General features: G+C 40.1%; 1 protein-coding gene across 18 annotated transcripts in view; it reads right to left on the bottom strand.

Moving 5' to 3' along the window:
• Nucleotides 1–27,534, bottom strand: part of PTPRM (protein tyrosine phosphatase receptor type M) — an 829,686-nt gene that overhangs the window by 591,693 nt on the left and 210,459 nt on the right. For 16 of the 18 annotated variants that reach the window (XM_077975162.1, XM_077975163.1, XM_077975160.1 and 13 more), the window contains one exon: nucleotides 24,099–24,221. In XM_077975162.1, the coding sequence (XP_077831288.1) occupies nucleotides 24,099–24,108 (10 nt within the window). In that variant the 5' untranslated portion in view covers nucleotides 24,109–24,221. Of the gene's footprint in view, nucleotides 1–24,098; nucleotides 24,222–25,605; nucleotides 25,945–27,534 lie in introns of those variants that run through there. The other 2 variants (XM_077975170.1, XM_077975172.1) reach the window with 1 other exon arrangement.

The following is a 27,534-nucleotide window of genomic DNA, read 5'->3' as shown; positions in this document are numbered from 1 at the left end:
TCAATGAAAATAGCACAGGGACATCTGAAGTCAAGGCAGATATCAAGGTTAAAAATTAAATCCCAGTGGCTACAGGGGATTCTGTAGCTGGAAAGAGTGTACACCAGTGCTGACAGCAGCAGCAGCTGCAGACCCTAAATTTAAGATTAGTAACTCTTAAGACTGTGGCTAAAGAACACACTAGATTGCCTAGAACACTGCAGGTGTCATCCAGGCCCTTGCCATGAAAAAGACAAGCTTCTAGGAACTCAGTGTCCCAGGGATTCTGCTGCTGCTGTCATCACAGCACATTCTCCTGGGTGGTGCTTTCCCAGATTTGAAGGCCAGAGGAAGTGAGGATTAGGCTCAATTAAGTACTTTCAGACAACAGCCTAAAAGCCCACATGAGTTCACATGCATGTAACTAGCTGGTAAGCCACCTAGATGATCTGCATAATTATCTCTTTTCAACACTGTCATCTTCAACTGCAATGTTGAAGACCACTGCAACGTTAAACAAACTGAAGGGTCAAAGATGAGGCTACTCTGAGTGGAGGAACAACCTGATCTTAAGAAGAAGAGAGGCTGGCACTGGATGTGAGCACATTCAATGCAATAGAGAAATAAAGGCAGCACCAAGTTAATCTCCACACAAAGCAACAGGAGCACAAAGGACAAACAGCAAATGTCTAGTGGACTTGAGGACAGGACGGGAGGCTTCACAGACCAGTGTCATGAGTAGTGACAGCAGGGAAGCAGGCGAGGCCAGGCACCTGCACTTGCTTCAGGACAGTGGAGCAGGGTCACGAGGGATGAGGCCATGTGCACCGATTAAAGCCCAGCCCTAGACACTCGAATCAAGTAGGCATTTCATCTTCATTTTAGAGAACCTAGAAACCTAGTGTTCAGGGTGAAAAAGGAAAGGTAGACAAGTGGAGCTGAGTCTGTCGTGGACACGTGGCATCATGAAGCACTGACCTCTATCTGGTGACCCCCAGCGGTGATGCAGCCACTGCATACGTGTCAGAGATGTGAAATGTAAGAAAAGTCATGACGTTCACAGTCATCTTGGTAATAATTGTTTGGTCCCTAAAAGTTACATATGTGCTATACACACGCACCCAGAGGGAAATAACAAGAAAATTCACCTTTAGGCTGGCATGCTCAAGCTCAGTGCACCACTGGACAAAGGTCCCTTGAGATGGTCACCAGATGACTGACTAAATTAGGCCTAAGATTGTAAAGCATTTTGTTATGGCGATATGAGTGTGGGGGTGAATCTGAACACAGTGATGTGACTGGAGGTTGACAACAGCATCCAGAGCTGCCTGGACTACACTGCTTGAAGTCTGGTGGGCTTGAAGAGGCATTGAGCCTCAGAGGACTGTGGCGTTTGGCCTGCTCCTCTGCCCCTGGGAATGGCCCACTGTATCAGGGATATCCTCTTGGGTGACACTGCTGTACCCTGCTCAGACCTGCTGTGGAGTGAGGTGAGCTCTCACTCTGCTCTCCCGGAATGAATTGGCTCCAGCAAAGGCAGGGTAAAAAGTGTACCCATGCCTTCCTGCGCACCTTTTTGAGCCATGTGGTCTAAGTTTGCATAGTAATGCAAGTGATTTCTGTTTAATCTTATAGGTTACGCATGTGTGTGTTTCTTTTCCTCAAAATTCAAAGTTAGGGGATCTGTACTGTGACCTGCAGCCTGGCCTGTGACTTGGGTGAGCATAAGGGGCACCTGTCATTCACATGCACTGGTCACGTACAGGTTCAGCCAATCACCAGTGAACATCCATTAATGTGTATTTACATCGTGTGCTTGTTACCAATCACATCTGTTAAATCTACCATCTTTGTTACTGCTGTGTGATGTTTGAGCCCAAATTCACAAAAACAAATCCTGTTTCAAAAGTGGTTTACTCCTAGCACTTTGGGAGGCCAAGGTAGGAGGATCACTTGAGCCCAAGAGTTTGAGACAAACCTGAGCAAAATAGTGAAGCGCTCTCTCTATAAAAAATTTAAAAATTAGCTGGGTGTAGTGGCGCATGCCTGTAGTCCTAGCTACTTGGGAGGCTCAAACAGGAGGATTCCCTGAGGCCAGGAATTCAAGGTTCAGTGAGCTATAATCTTGCCACTGAATTTCAGCCTGGGTGACAGAACAAGACCCCATCTCTCTAAGAAAAAAAAAAACAAACAAACAAACAAAAAAGAAAACACAAGGAAAAAATAGCGACAAAAATAGTGATAATATTTTGGTCAACAAAACTTTATGTGATACAAATATACAATGTAACTTAGTATGTGTTCATTCAAAAATATCTGAAAGAGTGATGGTTTCACAGATTTTGCCAAAATAGAGAAAGTACGAATAGGAAAGCAGAAGATGAATATAGCTGAAAGTCAGATGTAACTTGCTCTGCAATGCGTCTACCGCAACTCCTCTGTAAACTGACCATCACAACACTCTCACAAACAACGACATGACAAAAAGTTTACATAAGTTTCAAAGTGGCTTCTCTGGGTACTCCAATATAGCTTTTCTTTTCTTTTTTTTTTTTTTTTCAGAACAAGCACATTAATTTCTTCTATAAAGCTAAGAATGTGGTCAGGAGAGACAGAGAAGAACCCTGAGTTACAGAGGCACCATTCAAAATTGTTCTCAGAGGTTTAAAAACAGAAACCTTCTCCTCAGAGGTTTAAAAAACAAATCACACTCTGAGATGCTCCTAAAAACAGCTGCAAGGCTGATGAACCACGCTACGGTCAGAGAGAGAGCAGAAGAGCTTACGGACAGAATTCCTACCTCAAATGACACCGCTGGCCACCGGTCTAATGCCAAAATACAGTGACAACAGAAAATCACAGGCCCTCGATGGAGAACAGTGACGATCCACGATACCTGCCAGCAGCCAAACCCCAGAGTACAGCCCGTGAATCAGCTCTTAGGACATCTGGTGATCACAAGGGAAAAGTGCTCTACAACTTTGTTCTTTTGATAACAGAAGAGTATGTTTTACATACACGTGAACCTCACTTTTGTAAGCCAGGATGTAGACTGGGAACAGTCCTCTGAGGTTGGTGCCACTGGAGCACTGGCCAGGTATCCGTGGAAGGAGCTGACAGCCACAACTGACTACCACTCCATACCTGATTGATTCCCAGGGAACAGTTGGTAGAGGGTAACGTGAGGTCCAAGAGTCCATTTCGATTCTGTTGTGAGGTCCCTGGCATATTAAACAGATGCCAAGATTTAATTTTTAAGTGGTATTACTTTAAACGTTTAACATATTCACACTTCAAACACTAAAAATTATAATGTAATATAGTTACACTACTCACAGTCTAAAAAGTACACTAAAAATACTAATTCTTGGTACACCATCAGCAGTGTGATAGAGCAGGTCTGGCGATATGATGAACATATTCTACTTTCAATCTTACTCCCAAGTCTCTATCCCCTATAGTTTATGCTTTTTGGAAGATAATATGGAAAGTCTAAGGATGAGACTTGGGCCCTATGGTCCTCTTGTCCTCACCTTCACACCATGACATACCCAGGTGGAATTCAACATCATAATGAAACGGGAAAGGTTCCCTTGTCCCCTTCCCAGGGTATATGACGGGGGAGTAGCTCACTTCTTCAGTGCCCCACTGCTCAAACCTCTAGGCGAGCATAAAGACAGGCAGGGTGAGGGGCTCCAACCCCACAGCAGTGTCTAGAGGGGAATGTTTACAGCTGAAGCCCCAGTGGGCGTGTGTCACAGGTGCTCTTTTAGTTTAGCCATCCATAGGCGGCTTGTGCTAAGTCAGCTCAATTAGACCCCTGCCTTCTCACAAGGACAGAGGGATTTCTGTATCCCAGAGTTCTTGCCTTGGTGTACTGGAAGAACCAGATCGCACGTGAGATTGGAGAATGAGTGCAAGGTTTTATTGAGTGGAAGTAGCTCTCAGCAGATGGGGGAGCCAGAAAGGAGATGATTTTCTCCTGCAGTCGGGCCGCTCAGTGGCCCAGGCTCTCCTCCAACTGCCCCAGGCCAAACTCCACATCGTTCTGTAGGTGGATGGCGTGCTGGTGTCTGGTGGTGTGCTCTTCTGCCTCTGTGTTCCCCATGATGTCCTCTCGACCTCCAGCCGCTTATGTCTTCCTCCACTAATGTGTTCCTCTCAATGTCCAGCTGCTTGTGTGTCTGCCTGCAAAGGTCTCGGGGTTTCCATTGGCACAAGATGGGGGCATGGTGGCACAGGATGGTCTTAGGAAATGCAACATTTGGGCATAAAGGCAGGAGTACATGTCCTCACACAGGTCCCTGAGCACACAGGCCAGGCATGGAGCTCTCTCTAGTGACCACACCCTTCCCTTCCCAACACTTCCCTTCCATATGAATAATCCTTCCAATCTTGAGCCACTATTGAATAAGGAAAAATGGGGAAAACAACCAACTTTTAGCCAAATTTCCAAATAACCACATTTCAAGGACACGGTGCATGGAGGAGGAGAACTGCTTTGCTACAGTGGAACAATGTCATTTAGAAGGAAGGTCTTAAGTGAAAAAAATTTAAGAGAAAACATAAGAGAAAGTCTCCTCATTGTGAGATACAATATTAAAAGTATTAACCATAAGAAAAGAAAATGATTAATTGGGCTCTGCCTCAGACATTGTCCTAAGCTCTGCACACATTCTCTCGTTTACTTCTTATAACAACATCATGATGTGAGTCATAAACTCCCCCATTTTACAGATGAATAAGCTGAGGCTCAGAGAAGTTAGTAACTTGAACGAGGTCATGTAGTGAGGAGGTGAAGTCAGGGTGCTCTGTACAACTATACTAACAGCTACTTTCCTGTTGGGCATATGACAGAACATAACTGGAAACCAGACCCTCACAATTCAATAAAATGTACAAGCCAAATGCCATCAAACTATGTTCTGGGAATGTATTTATTATTATCTCCAAGTTGAAATATCCAAATGTTCAGCTTTTAATTGTGTGACATTCCTTGATTTGGTCCTTGCAGAGTCTGTAGAAAGAAATCTCAAGGGCCATCTATGTAGGTAACTTGGTAATAAAATTTTAAAAAATTATTTCACTAGTAAAAGACTACTTTTATTAATATTTGGGAGGCCAAGGTGGTTGAATTACTCAAGCTCAAGAGTTTGAGAACAACATGGGCAACACAGAAAGAGCCCATCTCTACCAAAGAACAAAAAAAAATTAGCCAGGTATGGTATTGTGTGCGTGTAGTCCCAGCTGCTTGGGAGGCTGAGGTGGTAGGATCCCCAAAGACTGGGGAAGTGGAGGCTGCAGTGAGCCGTGATCGCGCCACTGCACTCTAGCCAGTGACAGAATGAGACCCTATCTCAAAACAAAAAGCAAAAAACAAACAAATACTTTTGTTAATTTAAAATACAATTTTCCAAAAATTATTTAAAATTTGTGATTGACCTTTTAAAAAATTTATTATGTGTCAGTCATCTAATCAATGGATAGCAAGACTTTGAGAAATACAGGTCCAAATAACGAGGGGTATGAGCCCGGGGAAGTTAAGCAGATGTTTTCAGAGCAATGACAGACAGGAGAAGACAGGCAAAACCACCCAGCACCGAATAGAGCAAAACAAAAGGGAAGAGTTCGTTAGAGTCACGGGCTCTTCATGCACCTTCCGGGGTTTTCCTCTGTGGAAAGAGAAGCCAGAATAGTCTTTACATGCCTCTAAAATAAATCACATCTCCCCAGCACAAAGTAAAAACTGAATTAAATGTAGCACACAGAGCACTATGAAGAATAATCTACAAAAATTATGATGTCATCTCTAAGTACCTACTGGTACCAACAGCTTTAAATTATGGGTTAGCACTTTGGTTTATTAAGAAGCTCCTTCAGATGTATTAAAAATCTGTTTACTTTTAGTATTGATTTTTTGATAAATATATTATCCAGAGACGTTATATACAGTGATTTCCCTGGAAAAGCTGACATTTATTCAATGATATTTGCTTTACTGAATTAAGTAGCAATATATGCTCATATATCTTGGCTCTATCTGGGAAATTATCAGAGTTAAAGTAAGAGAATATTTTAGGAAAATATTAGGGTACGGTTTAATAACATAAAGCTTAGGAGAAAATCTACTTGTGTAAGATCTAGTTGTTATGGATTAATTCTTGACTTTTATATGCAAACATCATAAAGTTAATTCTCAAAACATTATTTTAGTCAATTAATTGGATTTTTAAAGATGGCACTCCTTTATAGAACAAAAAAGTAATCATTATATTCAATTTAAATAATGTTCTCCCGTAATAATTTACCAGGACCATTTTATTAAGTAATAACCTCTAAGGCCAAGTGAGACAGAAGTTGCCAGCTACTCATCAAATGTCCTTTTCTTCTTCTTCTGTGCATCCAACTAAACCATACTCCCAGCTGCCTTTCTCTCCACTTCCAGACTTGGCCCACAGAAACCTCCACACAGATCCTCCAGGGACTTTTCCTGCACCATCTGGATGTCCACTTGACGTCTAGAATCTTGGAAAATACATGTTGAAGATGCAGAGTCCTTTTCAACTGGGATGTCTATGTGTAACAAGCTCCCAACCCAACCACCTCCAAGCTGGGACCACACTAGACTATATGTGAGTGGGAAATAAATCTCCACAGTTTTAAAATACTGACATTGTGAGATTTGTTTGTCACAGCATCTAGTGTTACACCAAGACATACATTTTTTCGATTATGTAAACTCTTAGCAAAAAACAAAGAATTTCATTTTCTTTAGAAAGTTCTTTAATCTGAAAAAAAAAGGATCTAGACCACAGGGCCTACTGAATTCAGATGTGTCCTATTCTCAGAACTCAGTCAGTCAACAGACATTTATGAAATAACCACATCATTTGCTCTTATTAAAGTGTACAAGTAAAAATGTCTTACATGAATGTAATTCATTATTTGGCTTGGAAAAGAACACATTTGTAAGATGAGTCTTCCAATAATGAAGAAAGCCTTATAATAAAAAATAAACACGACAAACTACCAGCTCCCTTAAAGAGCATGCCTTCTATCACAATTTGTTTTTTATTAATTCATTTGTTTGGTGAGTTATTTTGTATATGTGGTTTTTTTTTTTAAACCAACTTTCATTTTCAATTATTAAGAGTTAGCAACCACTCCCATGAGCTACCTCAGAAGGTTACCTTCCTTTTCCTTTTAATTTACTGGGGGAAAGTTTATCAGCTTAGAAAGAACTGGACTTAAGAATTTAAAAACCAGCAATTTTTCCCAGGTGATTAACAGAAATAGCAATAAAAGCAGGAAATGCAACAAATGGCATGACTTTCTAAAGGGCTTCACACCAATTAATATTTTTGAAAGGTTTTTATTGCATCTGTCAAAGATGAGTCTTAGAGAGATCTCGTCTGTAATACTCGTGGACTAGATATAAGTGAATCAGGGAGGAAAGAAAAATAATCACTTGAATCAGAAGATCCCTTCAGAATAAGACTGTTAATAATCCCTTCCTCTTTGTGTCCGTGGGTATGCAGAGCCACAAGCCACAGAGGAGAGCCTCTCTACCTGCCATGCTGACCTCAGAAAACTGTGACCAAACTTTACCCTGCTGGCTGAAGAAGGATCTGACCTCTGGGATTTACTCTGAATCAAAACATGGGCAGGATGCTGCCTGTGAAACGCTCACATGGGATTTAAACGTGCTCCCCTGGAGCTCAGAGGATTCTCTGTTCTGTGCTTTGCTGCGAATATGTCTCTAAAGAAAATATTGTTCTTATCTACTGGGGAAGGTCAGTAATGATAATGACCTTATGAGACACAAAAGTAAGACCTCTTCACCAGGCCAAAAAGAGAAGGAAAAGAAGTGCAAAAGAGCATATTCATTAGCTCATTTGCAAAACCTGACACTGCATATTAACTAGAAGTCAAGCAAAGTCACCTGGGGCAACAGCAGAGGCCCCAGTGAAGGAGCAAAGAATTCCACGTCTCCATCTGCTGGGGGATTTTAGGAATTACCGAAATTTTAAAGTGTGGCATGGCTTAAGGCTTATCAACAATCTTATCAAAGATAAATTAAATGAGAAAAGAAGCTACTGCCTGATTTCAGGGGTAAGAAAATGTGAATGTTCATACTAATCACAACTATCGACTTTTATTACTTAAAGGTTGCAATGAAACAACACACCATTTCTCTTTTCAGTGCCAGGGTAACTGTATATGAACAAAATTTAGGCATTTTATGAAGATAAGCGGTCTCTCAGCGAAGGCAACCCTTCCCTGCACAAGCACAATTATACCTGAGAAAGGAGAATGATATATATTCAGCTTCCTAAAGATGCCAGCCAGAGCAAATGGGCAGATAGCGACTTCTGGCTGCCTTGATTACATCCATCAAATCTTAGCGTTTTCAGCCTGCTAGGGACTCCAGATAACAGGCCCTTTCTTAAGTGAGTCCCAGGCTTCAAAAACCACCATAATGGGTAGTCAATTAGTAGAAGAAATTGACTTTAGCAAGTCTACGCCACTTCATGAATTTAACTTTCTTTTCTTCCATTCAGTGCATTATTCTAATACTTGATTTTTCTGTCAAGTAAAGCATTGGTCAACTTTGCTAACGTCAGAAATCTGTGACCTCAGAAACCTTGCACATAGATCCTCCAAGACAATATTTAATAATAATCATCATCATCACCATCATTTAAAGACAGGGTCTCACTTCATCACCCAGGCTGGAGTGCAGTGGCACAATCACGGCTCACTGCAGCCTCGACCTCCCTGGCTCAAGAAATCCTCCTGCCTCAGCCTGCCAAGCAGCTGGGACTGCAGACATGTGCCAACAAGCCTGGCTAATTTATTATTTTTGTTTTTGTAGAGACAGGGTCTTGCTATGTTGCCCAGACAGCTATTGAACTTCTGGGCTCAAGCAATCCTCCTGCCTTGGCTTTCCAAAATGCTGGGATTATAGGTGTGAGCCACTGTGCCCAGCCCAAGATATGCTTTATCTGATAGGATACAAAAACAGAGCTATTCCATAGTGCATACTTCATAAGTATTTACTGAAAAAAAAAAGGAGAACCAAAAAGCTAGAGAGGTCGTCCATTTATGTCTCCTTCCTGAAGCTTAAATATTAACTATCTATAACAGCTGGACAAATCTATAAAGATCATCAGATTCCCTTGGTAACCTTGCCCATGGCTATATTAAAAAGCTCAGAAAATGTCTATGATGCCTTTCAAATATTAGCAAATTCTGTTAGAATTCATATCTTAGGAAATAAATATGTTGCCTTACAGAACTGGGCTATTGATAGGCATGTGACTGGTAAATTCACCTATGGGATTTGCTATCCATGCACATGAAATTTCCATTAAGCACAATTTTCAAGTCTTTTGAAACATGTTTAGCCATCTTTGTATCATTATGTCACTATACGCTTCATAAAAGGCGTTGGAATTATTTCATCATTACGATATATATGACAATTTCACCGTTAAAACTCCCAGAAGCACCACTGCTGAAGGAACTTAGATAGGCTCACTCATATATAAATATATTTAAATATTTCACTTTCTCCAACCCTCTACCATCCAGAAAGCCTACACCTAATTCCAAGTATATGAATACTACTCATACTTTCATATTTTTCCAAAGCAAAATATTTCATAATCTCAACCTTCATAGAATTAATATTTACAGCTCTGTGGCTTCATACAATGTAATTTTATGTGCATTATTTCATTTGATAGTCTAGTAAAATAGGCATTTATTAGTATAAAGAAGGACTACTTCTCAGTAACAGGAATGAATTATTTATATTGTCTTTATTCAAAAAGAAAAAGAAAATCATAACACTCTGGAATATTCTTTTGCAATGCTTCCAAAATCTTTTTCCCTTCTTTTTCTTCTCAACTTCTCTGAGCCTGTAACTGCAAATTATCAAGGTATGCTCATCACTTAGCATGGCCTAGGTCAGTCGTTTTCAAAGTATCTGCCAGAGACCCCTGAAATCCCTGAGACCCTTTCAAGGAGGCCACAAAGTCAAAACTATTTTCATGATCATAAGAAGACATTATTTGACTTACTATTCTCAGTTCACACTCAACTTTCACAGGCGTACACCACTGCCCTGATGCCCAATGGAAGAGATGCTTATGGACTCCTGTGTTTTCAAACTTTCTCAGATTTAATTTCTAATTCAGAAAATATAAGTAGATATTACCCACTTGAACAAAAGCTCTGTGGATTTTTCAAAACATTTTCAGAGTATAAAGGGGTCCTAAGACCAAAGAGTTAGAGAACCATTCCACAACCCCAAAATCTCAGTGGCATATACAACACAGTTTATTTCTCATTCAGGCACACACCCACTGCAGTCATCTGAGTGTGTGTGAATGTGTGAGGGGCAAGGGAAGGCATTTCTACATCTTCCTCACTCAGGCATGTGGGCTCAAAGCATCTCAATGCTTCCACAGTCACCATGGTGGGAAAAAGGGGAGAGAACACCTTGACTCTCATCCTGGTTCTAGAAGCTTCTGCCTGAAAGTGGTACATGTCACACTTTCACTCATACTCACCAGCCAAAGCATGCGGAGTAACATCTAAATCAAAGGCAACAGAGATGCCCAGTCTTCCCATGTTTCTAGAAGGTGAAAGCTGGAAGCAGTCATTCAACAACACTAACAACCACAGGGGCTATCTCTTATGACAGACAGTTCATCTCTTCCCAGGATCTTTTCCAGAACCTGTTCATCCTCATTACCCTTCATGGGGTCTAACACCAAACACATTTCAGGAAACATGGGGAGAAATGCTATTTAAATATGACACATGCAAGATAACTTATGTAAATTGGGTTTTCTCAAAACCATTGAGAAATATCAAGTGTAGAGAAAATACATTATGGTGAATGCTTCCTAGAGCTGGTATATAATGCTATTGTATAAAGTAGGCTCTCTAAAAGTCTTTGTTTGACTGATGTATAAAACCAATTACTTGTAATAATTTGTGCCATCAACAAATGTCCAACACCTTTTTATAAGAGCAAGACCCAGATCAATTCAAATAAATTAACATTTCTGTCTGAACTGACTCATCCAGCCCAAGTAACAAATTCACATGTCAGTGGTGGGTTGACCCAATGACCCATCTGCTAAAAAATACAAACTGTATCATTTTGTTTTCCAAATAACAAGCATTGATTGCAGTGTTAGAAAGGTCACTTGTCATCAGTTCAGTGGTTGACCTACTGGCAAAATGCAGCCTGTCACTCCACAGTAAGCCAGGACAATCAGCAGAAACTAAGGGATGTTTTGTTTATAGAGTACAATTAGGGAGGTGACACCATTTTCACAAGGTGTGTAACAAGATGCGTCTTCAACAGAGAAAAAAAGACGTGTCATGAGAAGGCATAGGATGGTTTTCATAATTTCCCAAGATGACTATCAGAAACCTCATTTATTTATACTTACTTTGAAAAGCACTGGATCAAACCCAGTCTGCGCCTTCAGGTTTTATGCCAAGGATTTCAATATTTTATCCATTTTCTATAGGTAACAGAATAACTATAAAAGATACCTCTTTCAAGGAAAGATACAAAACAAAGAAATATACAATTAAGAAACAACCCCATATTAGAGGAACCAAAACATACAAATAAGGACTGGTCATTTGAAAACCAAATTTTCAGTGACACCCTCTCTAAAAGTGCCACTCTATTAATATGCTACTCCACATATCCAATTAGACACTTACTAATGCTGCATAATCAGTTGTTTCAATTTGTCCACCCACCAGACAGAGGCATTACGATTGTCCGGCAGACAATTAATTAAATAGCTATATTTATTTCTCTTTCGACCACTTAAGCTTTTACATATCGCGTTAAGATATAATTCATCACAATCTCCTAGGATAAAGTACCAGTTAACTCTGCATTAAAGGCCACTTATTTAAAATAATGATCTGCACAATCATCTAGTGGAGTCTGCCAAGAAATTCTGTATAATTTTTTCTGTATTCAGTCCCATATTATGGATAGGGTACAAATGAATGCAAGCATGTATCCAAAAATAAAATTTAATAATTCCTTATGCATTTTCCTACAAAGCTAACCACCAAAATATCTACCAATAGGATAAGAATCTTTATATGTGAGACACCCACTGAGGCATAAAACCATGTGAAGCATTTGTCCTATTTAAGAAAGTCCTAAAATTACACCCTTTAAGTTAGTGGCTCCAAATCGGTATTACATAAGTCCATCAGCTCTACTAAACCTCTTCAGTAATGACCAATGATCATCATGATATGCTCAGAAAGTGAAGACGTGGCTCAACGTGGGTTTTGTAAATAAACACTTTCAATGCAATTTGACAGAAGAGCATTTTGCCTAAAATGCACTAGTGGAGAAAAATTGTGTTGGCATGACATGAAGTCATTGTAACTCAATGTCTCTTGTTGCCCCACATTTATATTGCAAATTTTGCTTAGCTTCAAAAGTACAGAAAAATTAAGAAAGTAATAAATACACACTTTGCCTAGACTCAACACTTGTTAACATCTTACCATATCTGTACACATGTGCGCTCTCTCTCTAAACACACACACACACATACACACACACACACACACACCCCCCACACACTTTATTTTCTGCAAAGACATCCTAACACTTGTATCTTTTAACACTTCAGCATGAATCTCCTAAGAACAAGGGTATTCTCCTATATATTCATATGGTTTTTGGTACTCATTTACTAACCAAATTTCCTTATTATGTCTTTTCTGGAGACATTCTTATCAGAAATTTTGAATTTTCCTCTACACATACTCAATTAAATATTTTCTTTTCTTCCCACTTTGCCAGAAATCAACACTCGAATCACCCTCTTCCTTCATATCCTTCACTGGCTCATCGCCTATGTCTGGACCTCTTTCTCTTCCCATTCCATGTACTAGGCAGTCCCTGGAACTACATGCAGTTTCCCAGGCAGCCTTGTGAACACCTGTGCTCCCTTCCTACCCCTCACTGCCTTTACACAGGATGTCCTTCTGTCTGGTGTTTCCACCTCTTCCAGCATCACGACTCACCTTCTCTTGCCCCTCTTGGGTGCTCCCACCTCCTGGAAGCCTTCCCCTTGGCCTCACCCCACCGGCCCCCATCTGGGTGGCAGCCTTCTTGGGCTCAGAGCAGACAAATGGAGCTTCTCCCAGAGCACTCACTTGCAACACCATTTCTGCATGGCCTGGAAGACTGCAGGTCGATGTCTCACTGTATCCCCGGTGACTGGAACAGCACCTTGCACACAGCAGTGCTCAAAAAGCAGTGTCAATGTCAAAATAAAAATGTTCAGACAAATCTCTGAATTTAATGTTTTATTCAAGAGAAAAGAACTGCAATTTGGGCATACATGCAGACCGGGTGGTCTTGGTACATCCGAAGAATAAAGAAGGTTGGAGGTTTTATAAAAAGCTGAAACAGTTTTATAAAAAGCTGAAACATAGTTTCTAGTGCCATAGTTCATTGGCACCAGAAAAGTTTGGGGAAGCTGGCAAGCTCTGATTGTTGAGTGACAATGGTGGGTAAGGTGGTGGGATAAAAGGAGTTTTAGGAGTCACAGCAGCTATTCCAGGAACTATTAGATAAAACTGGTTTCAGGCTACAGCAGGCAGCTTCAGCAGCTGGGCCGGCAGAGAATGACATACTTGGAGCAATGGTGTGTGTCCAGGGTGCTTCTCCCCCAGCCTCTTGACTGTTTTAGTTAGGCATGACAAGAATGACCCAATTCGTAGGATCACCTTTCACAGTGGGAGGGAACTTCCATTTGTTCCTGGTCTTAAGGTGAAAAGGATAATCTGGGTCTAACAATTATTTATTTAAATGTATTCGGCTCTTTGACTTCTTGGACTATGGAAACTCTGGACAGCCAGTTTTTTATGGGGGACCCTGTAATGATCCCCCATAGGCAGGAGGAGAATACAGTGAAGTAGTGCCCTAGGCCACACACAACTTTCAAGGCCTTCTCCATCCTGGTGTCAATGTGAGGGATCTTCTAACATCACCATCCACTGGCCAGTCGGTTGTGCCGGCTAGCACAGTGATGGCCCACTCCAAACCCCTGTGACTCCACAGATCCACCCCATGTAAAGACAAGCCACTGAGCTGGGCACAGTGGCTTCCACCTGTAATTCCAGTGCTTTGGGAGGCCAAGGCAGAAGGATTGCTTGAGCCCAGGAGTTCAAGATCAGCCTGGGCAAGATAGCAAGGCCCTGTCTCTACACACATATATACACACACACACATACACATACACACAAAATTAAAAATTAGCCAGGCATCGTGGCATGCACCTGTAGTCCCAGATACTCCAGAGGCCCAAGCAGGAGGATCCCTTGAGCCCACGAGTTTGACGCTGCAGTGAGCTATGATCACTCCACTGCACTCCAACATAGGAAACAAAGCAAGATCCCATCTCTAAAAATAAATTAATTAATTAATAATAAAAAGAGAGGACACTGTTCTGCTTCCCTGAATCCAAGTGGCAAGTCGTCCTCAGGCCTTGGACTTTCTGCTCTTTAGAGAAAATGTTTTCCAAAATCAGCTCCATCTCAACCCACCAACCCCTCTGACTCTGAGACTAAGGGATGTCCATGAGTGTCACATCGAAACTCACTGTCCGTTTCTTGACTCATATTGCCAAGGTGGGCTCCTCTGTCCCAGTAAATTGGCTCTGCTCAGCATGAGTCCCTCACACTATGGAACCCGGCAGGTGGAACACACAGGCCGTGAGAGCTGAGTGAATCCTTGGTGCATATTTTCAGGAAAGGTGGCATAACCATCCCATTGCTGATCGCCCTTAGTCCTCACCTCTCACCCGCTCCACTACCAGATGCTAACTAAAAGATGTACAACACCTGTCATGATCGGCCTGTTTATGCCATTACTTGGCTCCACATAACTCTTATGATGTCATCTTGCACAATTTTACGGGAAATTTAGGCAGGAAATAAAACTATTAAAACACATATTTATAAACATGGGCTAATTTGTATACTTTTTAGCAAATATTTAAAACACAGCTTAGTCACTATTCTTACTTTTTGTAAGCTTCCAATCTGCCGAGACCGGAATTTGGAACAAATTTAAAGGAAAACATTTGTTGAATGTTAAATATAAACTACTGAAATAAGTGGTCATACATAATACAGTGGCTGGCACTGGCCCCCTTGATACTGTGCGATATTAAAAATCAAAACATTTTTTAAAGAATGACTGCTTCAATCGCTGAAAGTTTTTGTATAGAAAAACGGCATCACTGAAAACATTATGCTGCATGAAATAAGCCAGGCACAAAAGGACAGCACTGTATGACTCCACTTACATAAGCTACCTAGAGTGGCCAAATTCATAGAGACAAAAAGTGGAACACTGATTGCCAGGGCTGGTGGAGGAGGAAGGAGGAGTTAGAGTTTAATAGGTACAGAGTTTCAGTTGGGGGAAGACGCAGAAGTTCTGGAGAAGGACGATGGTGATAGTTGTACAATGTGAATGCATTTATAATGCACTGAACTGTACACTTAAAAATGGTTCACATAGTAAATTTGATGCTATGTATATTCTACTACATTTTTTAAAAGGAGGAAAACACCAAATCAGATGTATAATTCAAGAACTAAAATCCTTCCTTCCTTCCTTCCCTCTTTCCTTCCTTCCTTCCTTCCTTCCTAATTAACATGAAACGTGATCCCTACCTTTGGCTCCATCACCCAGCATCTCCCTCACGGGAAGAACCCTCCCTTGTACACCCGTTACCCACACAACCAGTGAGGACCACTGAAGGGGCACACGGTGTCCACACATGTGGAAATGAGGCTACACAGAGCCTGTGGTGTTTCACTAAGTGCTCCCCACAGGTCACTGACATGAAACGGTTTGTTTTTTCATAATCATCTAAAGTTATTTTTCTAAATTTTGTAATTTCGAAACTGCTGAGAGACTACAACTCCAGTCCAATTTATTTTGCTTTGTCTCATCATTCACCATACAAAGCCTGACTGTAAACTCATTCTAAGCCTCACCAAGGTGGTCTGAGTAAGACCTAGGGAGGACGAATACTCACTAGTGATTATATTACAGCTAGATCTCAAGTGGGAGTCTCAGCGTGGACAACTGAATGAGATATTCAAGGAAGGAGAGTAATTCAATTTTCGTTTCTTGGGTTCAGTGACTGGAATTATTCAGATTCAACTAAAAAAAAGTCAAATTCAATGCCCACCTCCCAAACATTTTAAGTGTTAATTTTTATTATAAAGTTAGACTTGGTCACAAAGGAAATGTGTCAGATAGAAACGATGGGGCAATAACCTCAAATCCTACCATCCAGATAAAAAGCACTGTTAGATGGACACAAACATGGGAATGAACAATAGACAATAGGGACTACTTGTGGGGAATGATGGGATGGGGGTATGGGCTGGAAGGCTACCTATGAGGACTATGCTCACTACCTGGGTGATGGGATCATTTGTATACCAAGCCTCAGCAACACGCAATTTACCCATTTAACAAACCTACACATGTATCCCCTGAACCTAAAATAAAAGAAGGAGAAAAAAATCAGTGTATTTTATTGTATGCAAATTCCACATTAATTTTTTACAAATTAAAAACAAATCTTGGCTCTTAAAAAAACAGGCACTGCTGCATCTAAATATCTGAAAATTTCATGAGATATTAATAGAGTTTTGAAACAAATATACTGATTAAAGATTTTTTTTTTAATTATTGTATTTTAATAGACTTCTTTCAGCTTGGGGCTTTTTAATCCAATCAAAAATTAGATGAAGATTTCCATCTTCTATTTCTTACCTGGCGTAATTCAGAAGAGAAAATAAGAATTTACCAAAAGCTGCCCATTTAGCTGAGTCAAAATTAAGCTCAGAGATGAATTCATACCAAATTGCCTCCACATTATTTAATAATACTAATAAAGGGAATAAATCTGTTGAACATTGCACTGGGCCAGGTTGAAGGCTAAGCTCCTGGTGTGTATTATTGGGTCTCACTTGGTCAGTAACTCTTTGAGGTAGGTTTTAAACATCTTCCCATGGCTTCCAGGGTCCTATGTGGTCTGACTCCCACCCCCAGCTCCAGCAGAGCATGCCCCTGCCCTTCCCTATGCTGGATCACTCAGCCTCCATGGCCTCCTGGCCTTGACAGGATTCAGGTCTTTACCCAAAGATGCATCCTCAGAACAGCTGTCTTTGTCTGCAGCGCCCATGGCTCTCTAAAGCTTTATCCTGGTTCCTCTTCAGCACTCTTGGCACTTCCCACTGTGACAGTCTATTTTCTCCATTTACCTGTGGACTGCCTGCCTCCTCCATGGGATTTAATCGTCAAGAGGCTAGAAACTCCATTGCTACAGCTCTAGCACCTACAGCCAGGACCATGGGAGTCATTCCACGAACAGCTATTACTAATATTTTACAGATAATAGGACTAAAATGGGGAGCTTCAGAACTTGCCCAAGGTCAACAGCTACACATTGATAGAGCCAGCAGCTGACCTGGGCAGGGCATGTAGACCCACGGTCAACAGCCTGCAGGGTCATTTCAAGAAGATCCAAATGTATGCACCTGAAATGAAAGACTAGCCTCTCCCCCAGATGCATGTTCTCACGTGAAGAGAATACGCAAGGGTACTCCAAAGAACAAAAGTGAAGGCTGTCATCCTCCCACAGATGCCTGGGTAAAGTATTCTTTTTCTGAACTTCAGTTTCCTATGTTGTAAAATGAGGATAATGCCACCCAATCTCTCAGGCCCATCATGACGACCAAATGATACAGAGCAAAAAAGCAAATGTTGTTAATTGCTTAGTGTCATGTACATATACAAGATTACTTTGTTTTCCAAGGCAGACTGATCTGAAAATACTGTGCAGTTACTTGCCTAAGATTTAGCCTTTTTATCTTACCTTTTTTTTTAAAGAAAGCTATATGGAAAGCTAGATTTGATGCTTTAATGTGCTGGGTCTGATGAACTATATTTTGGATTACCTCTTAAATACTCATGACTAGAAAGTCATTACTAAATGTGGCGGCCAGGAGTGGTGGCTCACACCTGTAATCCCAGCACTTTGGGAGGCCAAGGCAGGCGGATCACGAGGTCAGATCGAGACCATCCTGGCTAACACGGTGAAACCCTGTCTCTATTAAACATACAAAAAATTAGCTGTGCATGGTGGCGGGCACCTGTAGCCCCAGCTGCTCGGGAGGCTGAGGCGGGAGAATGGCATGAACCTGGAGACGGAGCTTGCAGTGAGCCGAGATTGTGCCACTGCTCTCCAGCCTGGGCAACAGAGCGAGACTCCGTCTCAATAAATGAATGCATGAATGAATGAATGAATGAATGAATGTGGGAAATGTGGTTTTCTAGCACATAATCGTAAGCCCATCCAGGAACGATCTTATCAGACTAAGAAGATAAGGTAGGCTGAGAAGAGGATCTTTATTTGTTTTACTTGGTGAAAAATCTCAGGCATCTAAAACAATGCATAGCACATAGCAGGTGTTTAATAAACATTTGTTGAATGTTGACTGATTTGAAAGAACAAATAGGATAATTAGAGAACTGTCTGAACATTCTGTGCCAAAAACATTTCTCACTGGAGACCTGCTGAAATTTAAGAGAGAAAAAGTATGTTCAAGCCCACTGTCATCTTCCCTTCATTACTCTCTAAGACCTGAATAAGCCCTGAAGTGTGAATAAATAGGGAAGTCTTCCCTAGCACAAGGAAAATGTGCCTGATAAGTGCATCCGAAGAGAAAACTTCAATTACTTTGTCTGTCAATCCATCTTCCTTCCCAAATGTGAAACTGACTCTAAACAAATATATGTAGTCATTTTTCTATTTTCTGGGTCATCACACAGAGTGCACACTGCTGCCCAATCCTGACACTTTCCTCTCTGTCTTTCATGCGGGCACCCACTGACATGATTCCATTCTTAGTCACAACATCTCCATGAAAATTAGCAGCAGCATCATTCCCAACTCCCCACAGGTATAACTAAGACATGGAAAGCTAAATGAGCTTTATGTAGTCCCATGCTATACTACTGGAAAAATACTAAGAGAATTATGTTATCACAACACCGATATCCACTTTCACTCAATTACAGCCTTTTAGAGGTAAGAAAACTTAAGGGGACAACGCAGACCATAAATACATGTCATGAGTATCAAATAGCTATGGTTATAGCTATGAGTATAAGTTACCTTTACATTCTTAGTATTGTAGATGAATTTGATTATTTAATTTTTGTATAAAACAGGGTTATATTTTTAAGCATATAGAATCTATTAAGTATCAGTTGTATAGAACTGGAACACTGAGGTACAAGTATACAAAATACCACATTATCAAACCAGGTAGGTGTTTATACATCATAAAACCCTTTTTAAAGTTTTTAATCTATGTGATAATTATAGAATGTGCTACAGTATATAAAGTGATAGAATGCAAGAGTGCTAGCAAAATACACCAGTTACTATATGAAGATTTTTGTGCTCAAAGTAGCAATCCTTATGATAAAGTTCAAGAAATTTCCCCACTGTAGGCTAGGCGCAGTGGCTCACGCCTGTAATCCCCACACTTTGGGAGGCTGAGGCAGGTGGATCATCTGAGGTCAGGAGTTCGAGATCAGCCTGGCCAACACGGTGAAAACCCGTCTCTACTAAAAATACAAAAACTAGCTGGGCGTGGTGGCAGGTGCCTGTAGTCCCATCTAGCTACTTGGGAGGCTGAGGCAGGAGAATCACTTGAACCAGGACGGGAAGTGGTGGGGGGTGCAGAGGTTGCAGTGATCTGAAATCGTGCCACTTCATTCCAGCCTGGGTGAAAGAGCAAAACTCTGCCTCAAAAAAATAAAAATTAAAAAAAAAAGAAAAAAGAAAGAAATTTCCCCATTGCTAATAGAGAAGATAAACTGATATGAAATGAATCACTCACTCACTGATAAAAGAGAAATTAGGTTTGGCATGGTTTCACCACCAAAAAACCGTGATGACTCAGAGCTAGCAGCAAAACTTTAATCTACTATGACATGCAAGTTCACTTGAAATACAAAAATTTAAACAGCATTTAGTATTTATTTGCCCTAAATATGTATTTCCAGAGCTAACGTCACTGCTCCAGAGTGGTTATCAAGCCAGCTTGCCTAAAGCTCCAAACTGTATTTTAGCTTTTTAAATGTGGTTAAAAATAACCTCACACATGAGGATATAGGGAAACAAATCTATACGCTGGAACACTAGCTTTTAAAAAGACACAGAAAAAGTAAAAAGCTAAAAATTAGAATGACATGTTAGTCTCTCATTGTCATAACTTTTAAATCCATCTTGATGAATTATTACTCTTCATTTATAAAGATGGGGTCTTCCCATGTTGTCCAGGATGGTCTCGAACTGCTGGACTCAAGCAATTCTCTCACCTCAGCTTCCCAAAGTGCCAGCATGACAGGCATGAGCCACCACACCCGGCCCTTGATGAATTATTCACTTATTAGAGTTATAGGAGTGTGACAAAGATTCAGGTACTAAAAAAAATAAAGAAAATCACACCACAATGCTTTTCAAGAGGTAGCAAATTTAAGGCAATGATAGAGGAAATCTCTAATCATGTTTTTTTTTTTTCTTACTGATTTTAATAGCCCCATGTTTAGAAAACACATCTTCTGAAAGTGAGAGAAAATGTGAAATGTTTGTAGATTAATAATTACATGAATATAGAAAACAAGAACAATATAAACCATGGGTCCAAAACAACAATTACATGCTGATGCCAAAATGGTCTAAGACAGGTATCAGCAACATTTTTCCGTAAAGGGCCAGAGTATAAATATCTTATGCTTTGTGGACCAGTCTCTATTGCAACTACTAAACTCTGTCACTGTAGCTTGAAACCAACCACTTGACACCATTTAAACAAATGGGCATGGCTGTGTGTTAGTAAAACTTTACTTGTGAACGTTGCATTTTGAATTTCACATCACAAAATTTTATTATTCTTTTTGCTTTTTTACAACTATTAAAATATGTAACAACCACTCTTAGCTCACAAGCCACACAAAAACTGGCAGCAAGTTGGATTTGATCAGTAGGACAGTTTGCCAACTCTCGGTCTCTAAAGTGTTATGGAACCAACCTATATACATGAGACAGATACACATACCCATGAAAGAATAAATCCAATAGTATTTTACATAAAGGTGTAGAAAATTTGCCTTCAAAAAGCTATGGTTCTATCTGATTTTCCTACCCATTTACCCTGAGAAATTCATAAGAGTCATTTCTGTTTTAGCATGGGAAAACCAGCCTTGGAATCAGTTTTTGAAAGGAATAAATCATATTGCACACATTAATGGAAGAGGAGAAGAAGAAAAAGAAGGTGAAAACCCCTGAAACTAAGTAGCACTTAAAACATATTGGAGACTCAGTTTAAAAATCTAGACTTTAGGACAGTACATGCATGTTTAGAAGATGCTGTTTCCTCACTTCTAACAATGTTGCTTTGAGAATGGAACTCCTCACTTTGGCCGATGGGTCAGCTGGGTACAGCTCCACATTCTTTTATAAAATACTGGGTTTATACTGAGAAACTGCTTTTAGAACACTTCCAGTCTACAGCACACTTAATTACATATCATTTTAGATTGTTCGCTAATTGTATTTTTGTAACTTTTCTTCCCCAAGTAGATAAGTTCCTAAAGAGAAAAAAGTCACTTCTTATAATCCTTCCTCTCCTACAATAATTACCATCATGTTTAGTATACACTGGGGCCCAAAAACAATTTCTAATGACTAAAGTTTGTTTAACGTAAAGAAAAAAAAAAAAGAAATACCCGTATTTTCAGTTCTATATTATGGCAAAAACATTTAATCTGATGGAGCAAGGACAGTTTTCAGAAATCTGAGCTGCACCCCTGCGCATAAGCACAGCCAGAGGGGTGGGGGAACTGCCAGTGCTTCCCTTTCCTCACTCACACGCTGACACCTAAACCACTCTCAGATCCAAACAATGAGTTGCAATCCGTTTGGGGGTAAGGGTCCAAAACACACCTTCTGGAACTATCAGAAAAAAGACAGACTTGACGAAAGTGTTGCAAGATGTACCACTTAGAGATCTTATGCTACAAAGGCCTAATATTAATTATCAAGTATACCATTCATCAACAGAAGACTAAATCATAAGAAAACATATAAATGCCTCCATGTCATTCTTCTCAAGTCAGAAGAGCCTTCAAAGGCCATATATGTGCAGCCTCACTTCCTCTTCATTCACCTTTGTTTTTTCAGTTACCTAACTGGCTGTGCCAGGATACACCTGGGCGTTGATCTTTACTACCACTTTTTTAACGGCCTGTGCTAGAAACCTATGCTTTTAATATTTTAAAGTTGACAACTTAGTCTAAGATGGGCCACTGAAAAAAAGAAAAGAACAAGACGATGACAAGAAATGATTTCTTTGGCCTCATTTACCAAGGGAGGTGAGTTATCCTGTGGCAGAAATAAAGTCAGAAGAGGCTAGAAAAGACTCTGAAATACTTGGGCTTCTTTGTAAAACTTAATTTTTTCAAGTCAAGTTTCGATTTAAGAACAAAAATAATGAAATCAACTACCTAATGTGAAATATTTCAAATTTTTTATCAAATGAGGAGTTAATAGACAAAGCAAGAGTGAGTGCATTCTTCTGGGGCAATCTACCACGACTAATCTAAGGGCCTCCCCACTCTCATGGCCTTAGCCAGCCCAGCCTCACTGGACACAAGCTGGGTCCTCTTGAGAGGGCAGAAAAGACCAAAAGGCCCTCGGGGGAGACACTGTTTTGGGAAACGATGGCCCCACAGGAGGAGCGCAGCTGTGTTCTCCTCTTCCCCTGTCTTTATCACTGACAGGAACAGAAGCAGGAACTGGAATTTGGAAAAGCAACTAAAGCTGATTTAAACAGTCCTATTCAACAGCACACACATATACAAGAGAACAGAAGACACAGAAAAGGAGGGTGTGAGCTGCAGCTGCAAGAAGATAACCAACAGCTAGAAGGGCTTTGAGTCCAGTGAAGCCATAGTGATAAAGAGCTCAATGCTCCCTTCTCTGAAGCTACAAGGAGTTAAATGTGGGAAGGAGAGGGCAGGAACACTGTGGGCATCATACCGTCAAAGCTTGGTGACAACATTAAACTCTACTTCACGTTTAAAAGCTACCTTTACAAGATTACTTACTAAATGTAATTCCTATGCTTTGGAGCATTAATGAAAAACTTTTCATTCATTAAAAAGTATAAAAATTATGTTGTATCTGAAATCCAAATCAGAACATGTTTCACAGTTTGAAACCTGAATGGAGCAAACTCATCACCGAATCTGCAGACCTAAAGTCCTAAAGGGACGTCCAGTGTCATAGCCTGAAAAAGGGTCCATTGCAATAATCAAGCTCCAAGCTGATTAGACTTCACTAGCCACTATCTTCCTACTTTTCCCTCCCAATAAGAAGTAGAATTCTTTTTGATGTTCAGTGGAACACATCTTTCACTCATCAGAAATTCGCTAAGCATTTCTTCAGTGGAAAAAATACCCACATTTATGCATTGCCATTTCATCTTCAGAACACTTTCAAGATCACTGGGTATTCTCCTAGATCTCTCAGCCCCTGAGGCTGAGAAAAGTCCCCCACCAAGGCCTCCTATCTGGGATGGAAAGAGACTGTTATTTGGATTACCCAACTGGAGTTTCACCCCTTAGACACATTTGCCAGCAAAGATCTCAATCTTTTTCTCATATCTGCTGCTTGGGAAAAGATCAACTGGGTAATGCCCACTAATCTAGCTAAGGGGTACTTGCAAATAAAAGAAGTATAATTTAGACTTTAAGGGGAGAGAGATAAAACTTTTATAACCTATCCTCTTAATTGCACCACTCTCACTAGCTAATCCAACTTTGACTGCCACATCCAAAGACCAACACCTTCACTCATTTAACCAATATCCAGTGAACACATACTGTGATTGAGACTCTTGTGTTCCTCTTTATTTTAAAACGAAACTTAAAACTGAAAGCAAACCTGATGGCATCCATGGATCAGAGGTCGGTTTGGTCAAGGTGTTCACTTGCTCCCAGTTGAAGTCATCATCTTCAGATTGACTATATCCACATGTGCTATACGGCTCATCAAAGAGGCAGCCACCTAAATTGTAGAAGAATAAAAAGTAATGTAAATACCAACCAGACCTCTGGAATAAGCTATGATGATTGCAGGAAGCCTTAGACTTGATGGCAAGTTTGATGCCAAACTAAATCTGATTAGGTCTTTCTACTCAGGAGCTGTGCATCCAACACTTACTGATCCCTTGCTGAGTGCTGCTAAATATTAACCATGCCTCACCCACACCGCCATATTATGCAGCTCTCCAAAAGCAATCTAATGTTGGTAGAAGCCAACTGAAGGTAAGACCTAGCCAGGCACAGTGGCTCATGCCTGTAATACCAGCACTTTGGGAGGCTGAGGTGGGCGAATCACCTGAGGTCAGGAGTGCGAGACCAGCCTGGCCAACATGGTGAAACCCTGTCTCCACAAAAATACAAAAATTAGCCAGGTATGATAGCGGGTGCCTGTAATCCCAGCTACTTGAGAGGCTGAGACGGAAGAATCGCTTGAACCTGAGAGGTGGAGGTTGCAATGAGCTGAGATCATGCCACTGCACTCCAGTCTGGGCGACAGGGTGAGACTCTATGTCAAAAAAAAAAAAAAAAAAGAAAGTAAGACCTAAGCAAATTTAAAATCTGTAGTTTCCAGATGTATAGGAATTTGAAAAATTGCTCTTGCATTCAAAATTTTAAGAGAACTGACTTAAATGTTCAACATGTTTTCAATAAAGAAAAAACACTTATAATTTGTCCAAAAAAATGAAACAAGAAATGCTTTCACCACAATCCTGGCACAATAGTAGAGGACAAGATGCAGTACAAACCATGGCACAACTTGCAAAGTATTTTCCAAATACTTATTCCAAATCTAACAAAGAAACAAGGTTTTACTTTAATACTTTGGTGATTTGAGGTCTCAAAATTAAAAGAGATGTTAAATTCACTTACAGTCCATACAAGTTTTAAAGGCAAAAATAAATTCAAAACTAAGCATGTGGTAAACATCTGCTTAATTCTGGTACTAGAAATGAAACTACTTAAATGAAAAAAACAAAGAATAATAGAAAATGCAGCATATACATAGCAATTCAGCTGTTTCAGCATCAATAGCATTCAGCACATTAATGATTTTGTCCCAACCCATATCCTCTTGAATGCCTCCTGTTACTTTTTTTAGTATCAGATCTTATCTCCATGTTTCACATGGGGAACTGATTAATTAAATTGATCTTATTATTATGAAAATTCTACTATCCATCATATAATGCTATTAATCATATTAATTCAAAAAATTATAATTGTTTGCCACTGATGACAATTAAGTGTTCTGGTTCAAGAAAACATGAATTTAAGAATATTTTTACATTATGTCCACAATGTGTGTCCTGTTGGCAAGAAGGTAAGTAAAACAGCCATTGTCCAACCTCAGAGCGAAAACAGATGTTAGAGGTCACCTGGTCCAGCTTCTATCCAAATGCTTAGGTCAACTGTACAACCTCCCAGCCAGCCAGCCTCTGAACAGATGAGGCACTCAGAATTCTGTAAAGCATCCTGACTATGTAGAACATCCCCCCCTTAAAAAGGCCCAAACTCTGCTTCTTGAAATGTATACCCATTTATCTTTGTTCTATCCTGTGAAAAAATAGTAAAAAAAAAAAAAAAGAAAGAAAGAAAGAAAAAAAAAGAAAGAAAAGAAAAGAAAAAAGAAAAATCTTAGCTTTGGCACTGGAAAGCTGATTATTTGAAAAGAGCTGTCATGTTCTAAGTCTTCACTTCTCCAGGCAACAGGCAAAGTATGCTTTGCTCCCTGCAATTCCTGCTACCAAAAGGTTTACAGGCCCTTCAAGCATCCTGGCAGCTGTTCAGAATTCAAGGGGCTACTGCCCTTGATCGCATTCTCTTCTCAGTGCAGAGAGGGCGCTGGTCCATTCTCAGTTTCCGTGAGCCTGAAATCCCATACGGCTTTTGCACACCACTGCCGTTGAGTCTCTCTCCACTTTTCTAACAAAGTAAACAGTTTTCTGAATTCAAACCATTTATGCTTACTAAATCCCATCTCCTGCTGTTAGTGTATCACTCCATCCTACAACTCTGACATTGTCATTCAATCCTGGTAATAGCCATCTTACCTAGCTTTGTGTTGTCTGCAAATCTGATGAGCATGCTTTCTACATCTGCCTCCAAGGCTCCAATAAACAATGTTAAACAGGATAGCATCAAGAAACCTCAAACTGTCTGTCCCAACTTTCTAGCTTTGTCTTAGTTGTTAGCTCCAGATCTGATGGTGAAATTAGTGTCCCTGGACACTGTCTTCTCTAACACTTTTAACAATTACTTGTTTCAACTAAACACTCCATTGAGAACAAAACAACTCCAAAGATACAGCCTTAATTCAATATTTCATTTGACAACAACTGGTCATTTATATTGCCCTCTTACTGAGTTTTAACAATTCCAGAAACAAAATGGATTTGTTTAAAATGCATAATACTAACAACTTTCCAATTTGGGGTATGAAAAAATGTTAGAAGACTGCAAACATTTATGAGAAATAGTGTCTCTTGGTTGCAAACTCTAATTTTGATGCAGAAAACAGCTTCGGTATTGTAGCAATAAGCTCAAATAGCAACAGCACTAATAATATTCAAAAAGAATGAAATCCTCAATTTTGACAGAGAAGGTCCCCCAGTGGAAACAGATAGCACTCAGATGAAAGTCCTACAGTGTGATCTTAAACAGTGAGAAATAGTGATAAGCATCCACAAAACAACTTAAGGCTGGCTACAGACCTGGTTTACAAAACCACTATTGCACTATAATAGAAGCACATATAAAGCAAAAGCATGCACGCGTGGCTGACAGCAAACCCAGAAGACTAATACACCACTGGTGCGAGGTTATAATTTTCCCATTACACAAAGCTGTCCTTATCACTTGAAACGAAACAAATAAAGTATGATATGGTTCTTTCTGGACTCATGAAGGATTATTGAACTACTGGAAAATGGGATAAACTATGAATTTCATATTGCCCAATGAGGATACATTTCCCTGCACACCAATTTTCAGATCCACCCCTAGCCTTCATTCAACAGATATGGGACCCCCCAAAATAACAAATATGGTTTATTGGGATAAAATAAGATGAGTTAAAGTAAATTACATCACAATTAAAATAACCAAGTAAAGAAAGAATAACTCAGCTTTCAGTTTTCAGGACAGCTTTGGGTAGTAGCAAAATGCATAGATTCTGAGTAAAACACAGGCATATTCCAATTCTTCCACTGTTAGCTTGGTGATTTTAGACAAATCACTTAGAAACAAGTCTAGTTTCTTTATCTATAAAACAGAGA

The sequence above is a fragment of the Macaca mulatta genome, chromosome 18, assembly GCF_049350105.2.
Source record: "Macaca mulatta isolate MMU2019108-1 chromosome 18, T2T-MMU8v2.0, whole genome shotgun sequence".
In the NCBI taxonomy this organism is placed as follows: Eukaryota; Metazoa; Chordata; class Mammalia; order Primates; family Cercopithecidae; genus Macaca; species Macaca mulatta.
Note: the sequence above shows the minus strand (reverse complement) of the source record. Positions and strands in the feature narration are given on the sequence as shown.